Here is a 16,225-nt window from a genome sequence, read left to right on the forward strand (position 1 = left end):
AAAATTCAGGTTCGAATCCCGCCAATAGCAAATATTTATCTTATTATTTATAAATATACTAATAAGGTAATGATCCAAAACGAAATTTATTTAATTTAAATAATTTAAAAATATTAATGACGCACGAGTTATACAGTTAGTATGAATAAAATGTACTTTGTATATATTATATGTGTAGAGAAAAAATTTATGGAGAACACATTTTTATCGGAAATCTCGCATACCACTTATGTTATGCAATCAAAACACTATGAAATATATTATCTTGTAAAATATATTTTACGAATATTACTAATTCATTAAAATTGTTGAAAATCATTTAAGTTTGATCAGTATAATGTATAAGTTCTGCAATTTGAATAATTGCTCTGCAAACTAAACATGCTTCGTATAATAAAAAAATTTGAAATATTTTATATGCAGTACATGTATGATATTCAATACTTTAAATAAAATAATAATATTTGTAGAATATAATTCACAAAATAATATATTTTATAAGGTTTTTATGCAAAATTTTAGATACAGAACATAAATAATATTAGTTGTTTGTAACAAAAATGTAACAAAAATGTGTTCTACATATAAACCGACTCTATTCGAATAAAATATATATACGTTATATGTGTCTAATCACTTAAAGATACTAAATTTTAAAAACTCTTATTTTGTAAAGTTGTGTACTTCACTAACTACTGTTAACGGCATTACTTTTGTAGAAGATAATTTAGCCATTTTTTAATTATATGTTGAACTCAAAACTATTTAGCTGACATTCAACTTTCGGTTAACTTCTGGCGAAGCTTTGGAATTTGAAATGATACAAACTCGTTCATTTTTCAGTCAGTAATCCATCCGAAATATCTCCTCGTTTCATAATCAACAAATACGATACATATCAAATAATTAATAAATGATCGACAAAACAAGTAAAACAGCCCAAAAACTTGAGAACATTCAATCAATGTTCACTTTTTAATATTATCAAAATTTGACATAAAAATTATAAATTCATATATGAATTGATGGTAAATGAGTATAATTGACTATATATAATATTAAAATCAATAAATACATCTAGAAATAAAATAAAACTCCAACTTTAGACATGTACCCTTGAAATAATTTTTATGATTACCAACTTGTGAAATATTAGATGGAAGATGCAAATATAGCTGTTCTAGATCAGCTCAAAATCATTCATTGATTTTATAAATAAAGTTTGTAACCCTAAGCTCATAGTTATAACTGATATTCATGAAAGAAATGAGTTTAGGAAAGAAGAGGAATATAAAAAGACTGAAATACTCTTCTAAAAATTATTGAAATTGACTGGGTTGCCCAAAATAGATAAATTATAAAAATGATTAAAGTACAAGTACACCCGGTGAGAGTTTTCAAAATTTAGTATTCCAAATGGCTTAACAACATAATATACGAACACAAAGTGCATTTAATCTAAATAAAATTAAAAAAATATTTCAAAAACAATTATTTTTCAGCTTTTATTATGAGCTAAAATTATTTTTTTAAAATTATTATTTGTTTACCTAACTTTTTATTTTTGAAAAATATTTTAAAATTTAAAATTATTCAAGATACAAATATTTAAATATTTTTTTTTTACATTTGTGACTATTATTTTGGAACGAAACTGGAATGCAAGTGAGAAATAGTAAAATTGTTTAATTGTCAGGTTAATACTTGCGATTTTGTACAACTTGAATGAGTTAAACAAGAGCTTTAAAAAAGGATTTTTACATAAATATTCAAGTTATAAAAAATATTTGCAAAAATACGGAGCAATTACATCTACAATCGTTTCAACCTCATATTGAACCCATATGTAACCCGCCTCTGTATTTTTATAAATATTTTCATAAAAAATGTTATTTTTGATAAATTCCCTTAAAAAATATAGCACTTATATCCAAATATATTTTTGAAAATAAATGTTCAAATTTAGATTTTAAAATGAGTTACAGGCTAAATATAAAGCAAAAGGGTGCATTTCATATATAAAAGCGGAGAAGGCCAAAGGTAGGGATAAAAATTGTCTCGAAAAAAGCATTTATAGAAACAGAGCAAGGCCCAGAGATCTGTACCCAATACTGAATTATAAATAACTGTCCCTGCAAATGGCGGCTTCTTCTATGTCGCCCACCACGTTACTCTGTTGTTGTAAATCAAATCCTATCCATTTTTTACTGTTTACAGGCAACTGTAAAGCACTAACTTAAAACACAAATTTTACAGCTAATTTACTTACCAGTACTGTCAAAAAGTAGATTTTTTCTCATATGAATTGGGCAGCAACCAAGTAATTCCTTTTATTTTCAAATTTGACCGACTTAAATGATATAGGGGACCGAGCATCCAGGGTGTCACGTGAGCTATTACAAACTACGAGGTGAAAAAAAAATAAGCATGTGTGACTCACCATGCTTTGAACTACATTCATTGGACCAACCCCCCTTGTCAGGGCCCACGTTTGAAACGTGGCATTCTTTCATACATTGATTAAAATGCGGCGAGCAGAGTGGGTCGTTATCGCCGGAATTCAGACCGTCCGGTAAGAGATTTAGTACACTCCCGTCTCCCCCCAAAGATATTTTAACCATCATAAATATTAGGCTACTGTACTGGTTTTAGAAATTCTACATATATTTAATAATATACAATTTCTATAATTTATTTATGCGATTTCATTATTTGATCTTGTTAAAATACTATTATAAAAGATACTAATATAAAATTTTAAAAAAGGTCTTATACTAATATGTTGAGTTTTTAGAATGTTTGGTTATTAAGTGATATTAAAATTTAGGTTGACGAAAGAACTCATGTTCATGTTGTTGACGAAAGAACTCATGTTCATGTTCTCACAAATATAATAAACACAGAAAATAAATTAAATGCTTAAAAAATCTTAATCTAATCCTTGAGACTCTTGAGATTTTAAAATGACCCATATGCAAAAAAATTAATTGAATTAGGTCTCTATATTTATATAAATATTAGTAATTAAAATATATCACATCATGAATTTTTTGAGAAGAGTTTTGAAAGAAAAACAGGCATAATTCAAAATAAATAGGACCAATTCTAAATTTGTTTGGAATATTCAAAAAATAAAAATGAGTCATATAAAATGTGGCCAAGATTAAAGACAATATTATGTGCTCGAAATTAGAATTCTTGGAAAATCTGTTGTGTGCATACATAAAAAAAAATAAGTAAAGTAGATGAGAATAAAAAATGATAACGGGTGAGCTAAAAGTGGAACCCGGGTGGGTGATGGGTCCTTATAAAAACAGCAAATTGAGTACACACCCGTAACACAAAATCAAACTAGTGTGCATTTCTATCTCTCCACTCTCTTCTCACCAGACTTACATTTCAAGCAAAACAAAAGAATCTCTTAAAACACCGTTATCTTCTGGTGTTTTTGTTCCTCCTCCCTCCCCTTTAAAACCCACACGCCCAGTCCCTCTTTTCACTTCTTTTTAACATAGCTGCTTACTAGGTTCCCCACCTTTCTTAAAAGCCAACCATTGTTCCAAACACAAATATATACATTAATTCAAAGGCTCTTGTAAGGTTTCTCTTTACTTTGTTGTTCATCACCTTTTGTCAGATTTTCAGCTTCTCCTCGACGGTTGTTCTCTTTATTCCCTCTACTCCTTCAAACTCATCTTTTTTCTCATCTCTCTTTAATGCCTATATAGTCACTTAACCCAAATATAAACACACAAGCTGATCCAAAAAAAACGCACAAATGGATCATCATCACAACATGTTATGTCCTATTAAGTTCACTGAGCACCGCAACATCACCAAAAAACTTACAAACCCTCAACTCAAAAAATCCAAAAAATATCCCGAAAAAAGAATCGTTAGAATATCGGTCACTGATCCTGACGCAACCGACTCGTCTAGCGACGAAGAAGACGAGTTGTTTGGACGTCAAAGGATTAAACGATATATTAACGAGATAAATATTGAAGCGGGTTGCAAGAACAATGTCGTATTAGCTACCAATGCGAATGCGAAGAAGAAAAAGAAAGAGATTGGAGTTAACACTAAGCTCAAGCCGATGAAAGCGGCTGTTACAGCAGCTGCGGCGGCTAATGGGAGTGTGAGGAAGTTTAGAGGCGTAAGACAAAGGCCGTGGGGAAAATGGGCGGCTGAGATTAGAGACCCGGCTCGGCGCGTGCGGCTTTGGCTTGGGACTTATGATACTGCTGAAGAAGCTGCTATGGTTTATGATAATGCTGCTATTAAGCTCCGTGGACCGGATGCTTTAACTAATTTTGTCACTCCGGTTCTTAAAGAAAAACCGGAGGTCGAGGTTAATGTCGGTTCGGTTTCGGGTTACGAGTCGGGTGAGGAGTCCAATAATAATCTCTGTTCTCCTACTTCTGTTTTGCGGTTCAGAAGTCAGTCTAATGAAGAAGCCGAAGAATGTCATTCCGCTAATGAGCCAACCGCTCATGAACCGGTTGATCCGGTCGATCCGGTTTATGAGCCGGTCGAACCGATTTACTGTGAACCGGTCTGTCAAGAACCGGTTTACCCATTTGCTCAAGAGTGTGAAGATGAGACATTTATTAACAATATGTTTGATTTCCAGTTGCCGGCGCCGTTAAGTTTTGACGATGACTTAACGTTTTCGGACGAGTTCAGCAACATTCCGTTTGACGACACTTCTATTTTCGGGAATGACTGGTTAAATAACGACGACGGAATGTCAAGTCAATGGGTCAACGATATCGGGACACCAGCTTTATTTCAAGTGGACGATTATTTTGAAGACATCAATGGCGATTTTTTCGCTACCGATGTTTTAATGGCGAGTTAAATTTACGGTTTTTTTTGTTAAATACTTGCGGTGTAATTTGTTACCGGATTGTTGGTTTTGAACCGACAAATTTTGTACCGGTGGCTTAAATATCCGGCCAAGTTTTAATATCGGAGTTATATATTAGTAATAGTAAATGTGTAATATGTTTGTTGTAGTACGGTCGCACTTTAAAATTGAAGTGAGGTGGGGTTTGTTTGCGCGAGTTTTGATAGAATTTCACGTTATACATGTTTTTTGAATAATAAGATTAGTTACTGAGTTCTGACTTGTGTTTCAGTTGTTTACCAGTAAGTTTTTACATTCTACTGTTTAAGTACTCCCTTCATCTTACATTTCTTTTTATAAAAGTTAAATTTATCATTTTTTGACTAACGATTAAATATTACTCATATATTATTTCAAAAAACTAAAAATTATAGATTAAAGTAGATTAAATCTACTTTTAGGTGATATAATTTTTTTATTTTGTTCAATTATAGATTATTAATAAATTTCAGTCAAATTTAAGTCAATTTAACCGGTACAAATTTAAAGAAGCACATAATATGAGATGGAGAGAATAGTTTTTTTACCCGAGTTAATTATGTTTAGCAAAGAGCAGAGACGATGATATTATCGTTATGTAACTTATGTTACTGTTTGAAGGTGTTCCTGTTCGACCAAATGTAAATATGTTCGACCAAATGTAAATATGACAGTACTTTGGTGTATTTATCGGAATCAAATGTAGATAATTTGACCGTGCTTCGGGGTATTTATCGTACTTTTAAAATAGCTATGTCAAAATATTAATCAAATATTTATAAGCAGGGGTGCGAAACTAGGAATGAACTTAAGGTGGATTGAATAAATTATATTAAATTTTAAAAAAATTAAGGTGAAATTTATGTAAATTTAGATTATTGGCAAAATCGCACTCGAATCCCCTAGTTCCTCCCGTATTTATAATAATGAAGAGTGATCATCAAGAATGAGGCTGTTCTTGAATGAAATCTAATAATGAACAATAATTCTGAAAAATGTAATTTTCGGATCATACTTTTCAAAAATCAAATATTGTAGAATCTCACTTAATTAACAAATGAATGTCCTAATAAATAGATATATTTCGCATAAATATTTTTGATGGTATCATAACAAAGTTTGGTTCATTAATAATTTTGATAAATTAATAATATTTGCGGGCCTAATATTATTACTAGCTTGTACTTTAACTTGCGTCACTTTCATAATTTTGGTTGTGTTGATCATAGGATTTATGAAATGTTGTAAGCAATGTGCATTACTTACTGCATTGGATTTTATTAGTAAATTAAACGATGACTTAAATAGCTGCGGAACCTAGGACTAAAACTTGAGATTCACACCAATGAAAGGATGAGGAAGAAAATGGGGTGATGATTATGTCGTGGTTGTGAAAAACAAATACTCCTACTACGGTAAATGATCAATCTCGTGTCGACTGGGGACTAACTGCTAATTTGATTGACGGGTGACATATCTCACGCGCATCATATATTCCCATTTGTCTGGTTGACCAACTGTTGTACATAACCCAAATCATATTTTGTATATCTCCATTCCACACTCCTTTTCCTCAAAAATAAACATTGAGGGGATTTAACATAAACACTAAACACATTCTTATTTTAGACTATCCGTCGAGAATGGGAAGTAGTATTACACAATTTTAAAAGGCAAATTCATATTCTATGTCGTTAGTAGGATGAAACATACCCAGAAATAGGAGAGACGGACCAACGGGTAAGTGTATCCCGCCTACGCCCGGCTGAAAATAGGAATCGGAAAGATAAAAAGTTTCACCATCAAAATATTTGTAAAGTGTGAATTGTGTTAGAGAATCTCCAAATCAATAACTACATGAATACTTAAATTTTAAATATTAGAAATTTCATATAAATATTATTCTAAGAAACTAGCTAATTATTTTTTAAAAATTTGATATGCTACTCTTCTCCTTTATTTTTAAAGAATCTGTCTAATCTTTTATTTAATTTTTTATGAATAAAATTTGTATTTTCCTTTATTTTTAACCCTCTTTTTATTTTCTCTCTTTATGTTCTTCATTAAATTTAACATAATAATAATAATAATAATAAAGAGCATATATAAGAAATAAAGAAAAAAGTGTTGTTGAAGTTGTCAACTCTTATAATATTCTAAACTATATATTTGTTTATTATATTTTTAAATAATAGTACTAAGGGTCTCTTGTGGATGTTCTTAGAATAAAAAGATATCCGCAGCAACATTAATTACTTCTTCTTTGTTGAAATAAATTGTGCAATATATTGTTGAATTTAATTACTCTGCCTGTTTAATGAAATATCCACCACAAAAGTTAATTTTTTTAGATAATTTGAAGTTTTTCTAGCGGCATTCATTGTTTTCTTCTGAGAAAAATTGACCAAAAAGCCAAAAATCCATAAAATGCTTGCGCTCACAATTTTCTTGGGTAAATTCGTCTTTGAGAATTAGACGTTTAATCAGGGAAATAATACTCTCATATATATTACTTTCAAATACAGTTTTATCTTTGTACGTTAACTTTGTTTTAGAAATAAAAATTCATATTGTTTGTTGAGTGAGGAGGATAAAATATACTCATAATTAAACTTTTAAGCAAGGAAATGTTCTTTGTATAACATAATTTTTATTTGCACAAAATTAAATTGAAAAGATTATAATATCCTCGCATATAATGCTCATTTATATCATTTTACTTTTCAGAGAGTTTTATTTTTTAGTGTCAATTTTGTTCTATAAATAAAAATAAATTCTGCTCTAAAAATAATATCTTTCTTTAAATAATATGATAGATGTACTCCATTTATATGTTTTATAGCTCCCAATTTATACCCAAGTTTGACCGTACTATCAACTACAATACATAATTTGAATGTAATTGATGTTTGTAGTAGCTGGAATCATACAGAATGTGCTATAAATCAAATTAAAGTTGTTTGAGTTAAAAAGTAAAGAACAATCATCCTAATAATTAAAACTACTCAACTCGGCTTTACGCAAGTAAATGAAACTTTGTGAGGGAGCGTAGATGGAGACACAAAAATCAGAAATTTTGCCATGAAAAAAATTGACCATTCTGTCTGGGGTCCTATATTAAGCACAATGGTCTACAAAATCTAATGGGGGTCAATTATATATGATACTGTGTAGGGTAATAAGATCTTATACATTAAACTTTTTCATGCTTTTCTCAAGTATTGCGACAATAGTCATTGCAAGTAGATGAACATATTACATTTTTTGTATATTAAATTGTATTTATAATTTACATGTCCACTTAATTGTAATTATCCTCTGGTATTGCTCTGTGGCAATATCTGGACAGCCAAAATTATTAGGCACCACAAAAATGCTAAAAATGGTATGGACCACTTCATGTGTTTTGTATCTGGTTCCTCAAACATGTATATTACTCATACTGTTACCAGCAGTTAAATTTTTCAAGGTGTTATAAAATTGTTATCACCTATCAAAAGCAATCTCTTTTAAACGGGATATCCAGAATTCGAGTCTGAAACGCAGCTGTATAAACATTTAAATAACTTGGAGAAACGAAAGGAAGTTTTAAGTTGGGATTTGCAGCAGCTAATGTGGAAAATAAAGTACAATATCCCAGTGGTAATAACACAAGTATTATCAGTTGGTACTAGCTAGAGTACTGTCCTGGGGGGATAATAGGTTAGAACAACAGAATTCCAATGCCTAAAGATTAAAGCTCCAATAGGTTAGAACATATGCAAGTATTACAGTCTGTAAATGTCAACAAGTTGATCTGTATTGTCTAATTTTGAATTGTTAGGCTCCATGTTTAACCATGTCTGATTAAAGCTGACACCTTTGCAACAGGATGGGCATCAGCTTCTGCTTATAATTCTCAACATAAAAATTATAAATAATTATACCTAAGTTCAACGGTAAAAATTGAGTCAAAACCCAAATAATATCTGGATGTTGAAATATCTTGCTAGTTTATGTTGCTGTATTTAATGATGAACATCTGTAGTATATTATAATACACAAAACATTAAAAGTTTAGTAGTCATTAATATTTTATTATCCTTACTTAATTGTTCCAATTCTAATTGCGTGTTCAATTCTAATTCTAACTGACTTCAAGTCAACTTCCTCTATTACTTTACTAATTTCATATCTATTTTATATCAAACTCTATATCAATATAATTTATATTTTAAATTTAACTTTTTCTACCAATTTAAATTTTAATTTATATTGAGTTCTATATCATTCTAATTTGTTACTTCGGGCTAAATTAAATTTAAACAAACTAAATATAATTCTTTAAATTTGGTTGATATATAATGTGACTCGGGTTAAGATAAAATAATAATCCTATCAATACTCCTAAAAAAATTATACCAATGAACTTGGATATTCACGATAAAAAAATACATTATACAATTGTTTCAGACTAACACAAAACTAAAATAAAAATACAAATCGACTAAAAAACATATATACTAATTATTTAGTCTAAAACAAAATTATCTTATTGGTCCGAAATTTAAAAAAAAAATTAAACTAAAAATAATTAGTTTGATTTGGTCGGTGTATTGGCCATCGGGCTAAAATAAAATAATGTAAATCACTGATCCGAGATAAATTAAATTAATATTAGAATAAGTATAATTCGTATCCTATTCATGTGAAAAAAAATCAAATTTTATTTAAAACATAATTTTATTTTAAATACACATAAAATTATCAATAAACTATATCGTTCACTCAGTAATATTGCCTTTTTTCAAATATCTTTCATATAGTTATAGTTAATCGATTAAGTAATCACCGTGCTAAAATAATAGTTTTTTAAGATACCAACATAATAAAGACATTATATTTTTACCCTCAATAAAATAGTAATTTTATTATAATAATATTCCCCCCTTACCAATGTTATCACTTTAAATAAATTTAAATGTTATAAAAAGTTATGAACATATACGTTTACTTATATAATTATCATGAAATTATATCATTTAAATTTTTAAATGAACAAAATTAATAATTGAATTCAAGTATTTTTCAAAAAATTATGTAATATTAAAAAAATTATGTGCACTCGGTGCATCGCACGGGTTTTAGGTTAGTATATTCTAATCTATAATCTATATATTGGCCCAAACATTTGATTTTTGCAGAAATTAAATTGTTCTAGTATTTGTGTAATGTTCCATTTTTACTTGTATACTAGTAAACTCAGGACCATGGATGATTCTTGCAATATGCCAACAACATAAATATATAATGGACTCGGTAAGTAGATTTTGACAAAGATTTTAATAAATTTTATGAAAGTATGCACCTTATCAATTTCAGCCTCTAATGTAGAATTACTAATTCCGTCCCATTTTAAAGGGATATTTTATTATTTCAAGCATTTCAATGCGGTCGGAAGTAGTACTTGTCAATAATATTTATATTTAGTTTATTATATATAAAATTGAGGTTTATATTTATATTTAAAATGAAAAAATTAAAAAAAAAAAAAATTATTTACAAGTACCTTGGGAGCATACAGAAATGAGTAAAAAAAATCAAAGAGACGGAGGAGTATGACATTTCCCTACATTCATGCAACAAGTGCCGAGACTTTGATGACAAACCGACATCCATGAATAACTTTAGATTTTTAAGTGCATGTGAGAAAATGATCAAAAACATAATTACAACTTTTGGCTGAAAAGAAAAACAAGAAAAGCAAATATGTACGTGGGACAAACAGGTGCGACGGGTTCAGAAGTGTACAGTGCAAAAACTGTATGGTCTCACGCAGAGGCGGATCTAGGGGGGGTCCAGAGGGGTCCCTGGCCCCCCCTAAATTTCCAAATATAAGTTGGTAGTATGCAAAATTCATCACTTGTGACTGTAGCCTGGCTGGTTGTTGCTGTTTTGGTTCTAATGGAAAATCAGGGTTCGAACCCTATCTTTCTAACTTTCCTTCCTATATGCCTCTTCTATATTTACTTCTTCTTTTTTTATGCAAGTCTGTATATAAATCATGGGGAGCAGTTGATGATGCATCATGGTGACCCCTTGATGGATACAAATCTTCTTAGAATGATTTTCTAAAATTTTTTTGGACCCCCCTTAAAAAAATTCCTGCGTCCGCCACTGGTCTCACGGGTTGGTCAAAAATGCAGACAAGTGAGGGGTATCCCAAAATGCACCCTCTCCACATAAACAGAAACAACTATTTTTGGCTACTCAAAGACGTTGCGGTAGTTGCGTATTGTATGGTAGCTGACCCATTTACACAAAACTACTTACTCATGTATTTATTGGACTCCTTGTACTGGTGAAGATGATATGAATTTAAGATGACCTTTGTACTACATATTTGTTGTTCCCCAGTAAATTCATAAATTGCTTCCTGCTACTATCTGAATTCATAGTACATTTAGGTACATTTATTATCATTGTTGCTTATTTCTGGTTCAGAACTAAATAAACCACTTGAATTTGTTGTTTGTTTTGGTAATGTATAAGGAACTTGACCCTTTAAATAAATACCTACTTCCATCGCCTCTTTTCTATCCTTTACACACAATCGATCCATCATATATTTCTACGGATATACCGAGTCTCGGTGAAGTCATATATGATATAATTGACATAAAGGATTCAAGTTGAGTAAAAATTAACATCATGATTCATGTTTATAATGGAGCATATATTTTGGTCACAAATAAGTTACAATCTGCAGTTCATTGTCCTACTTACAATAGTTGTTAGGTTGTTACCTCTTTTGTTAGTCAGTCGTATCCTTGCTGGTCCCTCCAAGTTTATGCTAATGTTAAGGACCTGTTAATGGCACTGTAGTCTTTTGTTCAAGTTGTCCCTGGAGTCATTAAAAGGGGTTGTAGTAGTACTATGATGGGCAGACTGAGAGCACACATTGTTGTGGCTGTTTATGGAAAATATTATCTTGCTTTTTTCTCTCTTTGTTTAAAGTTATTGTTTCTACATATTATTTTTCTATTTGTTTACATGGTATCAGAGCTGCATATGCTTGTTTAGAGAGTTGTTTCTTGAACGCGTCTTGTTTCATTTGTTCCAAACTCAGTTCTCAGTTCTTGTGTGTTTTGATTATTGCTTCTCGAATCACTATGTTTTATTTAATTGAGTCATGGCTGGTATTAGCAAATTCTCATACCGTGATATGCAAAACCCTCTGTTTTTACACCCATCTGATAATCTTCTATCTATAAGTGTCACAAAACTTCAAGGGTCAGAAGATTTCAGATCTTGGAAGAGGTCTATTGAGATTCAACTTTGCGCCAAAAGAAAGTTGGGATTTGTAGATGGTACCATAAAAAGAAGTACTGATGATGTTGTTGAAGCCTCTCAGTGGGACACTTGCAACAATATGGTAATTTCTTGGTTGCATAATAATATCTCAGATACTATCAAGAAATATGTTTTGTTTATCAATAATGCTGCAGATATGGAAACAGCTAGAAAAAAGGTTCTCTTTGATTGATGGCTCCAGAAAGTATAAGCTTACTAAAGACTTGTTTTCTTTAAAACAAAATGGATCCACTATTACTGAATATTTCACTGCACTGAGTGCTCTGTGGGAAGAGATTGAGTCTATGCACATTCTTCCTACTATTTCTAATGTAACCGAAGAGATGACAAAGTTTTTGATGGCAATTGAGTCCATGAGAGAAGAATCAAAATTGTTCCAATTTCTAAATGGATTAGATGATTGTTATGCTCCTCAAAGAAGTCAAATATTGATGTTCTCACCTCTTCCCTCAGTGGAAAGAGCCTGCTCGGTTATACAACAGGAAGAAAATCAAAGAGATGTCCTGAGTATTGGCCAAGAAATGGAGATGTCTGTTATGTTTAGCAAATGAGCCAATGATCAAGCAGAAAAAGGGTTTCTGTGCAATGCGTGTGGAGGTAGAGGACACACTCAAGAACACTGCTGGAGTGTCAAAGGGTTTCCAAAATGGTATTATAAATATGGCAAGAAACCATTTGTCAAAATAACTCACAATAGATGGAACTCAAACAAAGGACTGACAGGAAGCAAGCCTAGAGACTCGAAGATGGCTAATGTTGTTCAAGGTGAATATGAGAACAGCGCTGGACTCTCCCCACATCAACTGGAAGAACTATTAAAATTTATTCCAGAAAGCACGCTACAAGCTGTGAGGAGTTCTGAAACTGATGATGAGCTAGATATAGCCTTTTCTGGCATGGTCAAGCACGGTAATTCATCTGCTGTTAAAGAATCAAATTGGATCATAGACTCTGGAGCCTCTGATCATATGACAGCTTCTATTGATCTCCTGTCTAATGTGAAGGTAGCCCCTCTGAACTTTACTATTAAATTACCAACTGGTCAAAAAACTCAAATCACACATTGGAGATATAATATTGGGAGATGGTTTAAAAATGCTCAATGTTTTGTATGTTCCTCAGTTTGCTCATAACTTACTATCAATTCATAAACTAGCTAAGGATAACCATTCTGATGTTATGTTTTATCCAAACAAATGTGAAATAGTTGATTCAGCAACAAAGGCAGTAAAGGGCATTGGCCTGGAACAACAAGGATTGTACTATCTTGTAGAAAACAAGAAAAACTCTAATGTGAATAGTGCAACAAAGGATCAGGAACCTGTGTGCTTTACTGTTGGCCAGAATTCTCAAGGTCAAGCAGAGTCAAGTCTATACAATCTGTGGCATAGAAGATTGGGGCACACCTCAAATACAACAATGTTTCACATCCCTTGTCTAAAGTCTGTGGTGAAGACACAAGACAGTGTTTGTGTCACATGTCATATGGGAAAGTTTACAAAACAGCCTTTTTCATTGAGTAAATCTCATGCAGCATTGCCTTTCCATCTGATTCACACAGACATTTGGGGTCCTTACAAGGTGGAAACGCGAGGCAAGTTCAGGTACTTTCTAACAATAGTAGACGATTGTACTAGAATGACTTGGGTCTATTTGATTAAGAAAAAGAATGATTATATGTACACTCTGAAATTATTTATTGTCTATGCTTGCAAGCAATTCAAGACTACTGTAGACAGGATAAGGTCACTTAATGCTTTGGAGTTCCAAGATCAGGAATGCAAAAGGTATTTTGCAGATAAGGGAATCCATCATGAAACATCATGTGCATATCGACCACAACAAAATGGTCGAGTAGAGAGAAAACACGAAAACATTCTTGAAATGGCCAGATATATAAGATTTCAGTCAGGCTTGTCACTGAGTTTTTGGGGAGATTGTGTTCTCATGGTCGTGTATATTATCAGCAGGCTACCAACTGTAGCCTTGCACTTCAAAACTCCATTTGAACAGCTGTTTGATAAAAGCACAGATTATGATGAATTAAGAACTTTATGGATGTCTTGCATTTGCATCAAATCCAACTCATACAACTGACAAGTTTGAAGCAAGGGGAATTCCATGTGTATTTCTTGGTTATCCACCGTGTCAAAAGGGATTCAGGCTTCTCAACCTCACCAATATGTCAACTTTTATTTCCAGGGATGTCATATTTGAAGAATCAGTTTTTCCTTTCAATAAGACTGCATCTCCTAAATACATGGCACCGTTACCTGTCAAAATGCCTTCTAGTTACCTTACACAGTTGATGAAGATCTCATGCCTGAAGAAAATTTTGATGCATCTGAAGATCAAGAAATTGACAACTTAGATGTGCACTCTGATGAAGAAAAACATGAAGATCCACCTGCAGCGCTGGTCCTCAGAAAATTCACTAGACAATCAAAACCCCCAGGATGGCTGCAAGACTTTGTTCACAAACCTTCTAGTAATGCTGCTATCATAGAATCCACAATGTGGCAACCTGTTGGAGAAGATTTTACATGCTTCCATGCAGCACTCACCAGCAATGCAGATCCGTTGACCTATTCTGAGGCAGTTAAACATGATCACTGGATTGCAGCCATGAACAAGGAGCTGGCAGCTTTGGAGATGAATCATACATGGGAAATCACCACATTACCACCTGACAAAAAGGTCATAGGGTGCAAGTGGTTATTTAAGACTAAATACAATCCTGATGGGAGTGTTGAAAGACACAAAGCTAGGCTGGTAATTTTAGGTTGCAGACAGGTATATGACATAGATTATTTGGAGACATTTGCTCCTGTAGCAAAAATGTCAACAGTAAGGTCTCTTCTGGTAGTAACAGCAATGCAAGGGTGGAATGTCTATCAAATGGATGTAACTAATGCATTCCCCCATGGAGAATTGGAAGATGATGTCTACATGAAGCTACCTGCAGGGTATCATGGTTTTGGTTGCAGAATTAGTGCAACTGAGGGGGAGTTAACACAATATAACAACAACTTGGTTTGTAAGCTCAGAAAGGCCCTATACGGTCTGAAACAGGCCCCAAGATCATGGTTTGATAAGCTCAAAATGACTCTGAAAGATGGAGGGTACAGATAGTCAAAGGCAGACTATAGTTTTTTCCCTATTACTGAGAATAACTTCATCACACTGATTCTCATCTATGTTGATGATCTGTTGATAACTGGAAGCTGTGAAGTTAAGATTGGTCAACTGAAAACACTTTTGTGTGAACAATTCCATATGAAAGATATTGGTTCTGCTAGTTACTTCTTAGGCTTGGAAATTGTAAAAACTGATGATGGCTTGTTTGTCTCTCAGAGAAAGTATATTCAAGATTTGCTTAAGAACTATGGGATGTCAAAAGCCACACCACTGAAATTGCCTATGGATACTCACGTCAAACTAACAACAGACAAGGGAGATCTAATGCATAATCCTCACATTTTTCAAAGGCTCATGGGAAAACTTATTTACTTGACTATTACAAGACCAGACCTGGCCTTTCCAGTGCATAATTTGGCACAATTCATGTACTCTCCTACAACAGTTCACATGCAGTGTGCCAAGAGAATCTTAAGGTATCTAAAAGGAAACTCTGATCAGGGAATTCTATTTGCATCATCGTTTGCCGCTCAGTTAACAGCGTACTGTGATAGTGATTGGGCTAGCTGCCCAACCACAAGGAAATCAACTACTGGCTTTTGCATTTTTCTTGGTAACTCACCCATCTCTTGGAAAACAAAGAAGCAATCTGTAGTGTCCAAATCATCTGCCGAAGCGGAGTATAGGGCAATGGTTCTAACGTCCTGTGAAATAACTTGGTTGGCTACACTACTCAAAGACATGGGCATTTCTGATCTACCACCTATGTAACGCCCCCAAATCCGGGGTCAAGGGATTTGGTCGTCACTATGAAACCTCAATTAAATCAACCTGTTTAATTAATAA

The 16,225-nt window shown here is 32.5% G+C and overlaps 2 protein-coding genes across 2 annotated transcripts; both read left to right on the forward strand.

Moving 5' to 3' along the window:
• Nucleotides 1-3,350: 3,350 nt before the first annotated feature.
• LOC141708258 (pathogenesis-related genes transcriptional activator PTI6-like) lies at nucleotides 3,351-5,107 on the forward strand. Its single transcript, XM_074511776.1, has one exon. It carries the CDS (start codon nucleotides 3,779-3,781, stop codon nucleotides 4,859-4,861), a length of 1,083 nt encoding a protein of 360 aa, XP_074367877.1. The 5' UTR covers nucleotides 3,351-3,778; the 3' UTR covers nucleotides 4,862-5,107.
• Nucleotides 5,108-12,059: 6,952 nt separating this feature from the next.
• LOC141698595 (uncharacterized) lies at nucleotides 12,060-12,792 on the forward strand. Its single transcript, XM_074503322.1, has 2 exons — nucleotides 12,060-12,302; nucleotides 12,376-12,792. Exons 1-2 carry the CDS (start codon nucleotides 12,060-12,062, stop codon nucleotides 12,790-12,792), a joined length of 660 nt encoding a protein of 219 aa, XP_074359423.1.
• The last annotated feature ends 3,433 nt before the right edge of the window (nucleotides 12,793-16,225 follow it).

The sequence above is a fragment of the Apium graveolens genome, chromosome 2 (assembly GCF_009905375.1).
Source record: "Apium graveolens cultivar Ventura chromosome 2, ASM990537v1, whole genome shotgun sequence".
NCBI classification, from domain to species: domain Eukaryota; kingdom Viridiplantae; phylum Streptophyta; class Magnoliopsida; order Apiales; family Apiaceae; genus Apium; species Apium graveolens.

What these genes read in the sequence shown, in the direction of transcription:
- LOC141708258 (XM_074511776.1), top strand. Translation starts at nt 3,779, where the DNA reads ATGGATCATCATCACAACATGTTATGTCCTATTAAGTTCACTGAGCAC.
- LOC141698595 (XM_074503322.1), top strand. Translation starts at nt 12,060, where the DNA reads ATGGCTGGTATTAGCAAATTCTCATACCGTGATATGCAAAACCCTCTG. An exon ending in GGGACACTTGCAACAATATG is followed by an intron (nt 12,303 to 12,375) that starts GTAATTTCTTGG and finishes ATAATGCTGCAG; the next exon opens with ATATGGAAACAGCTAGAAAA.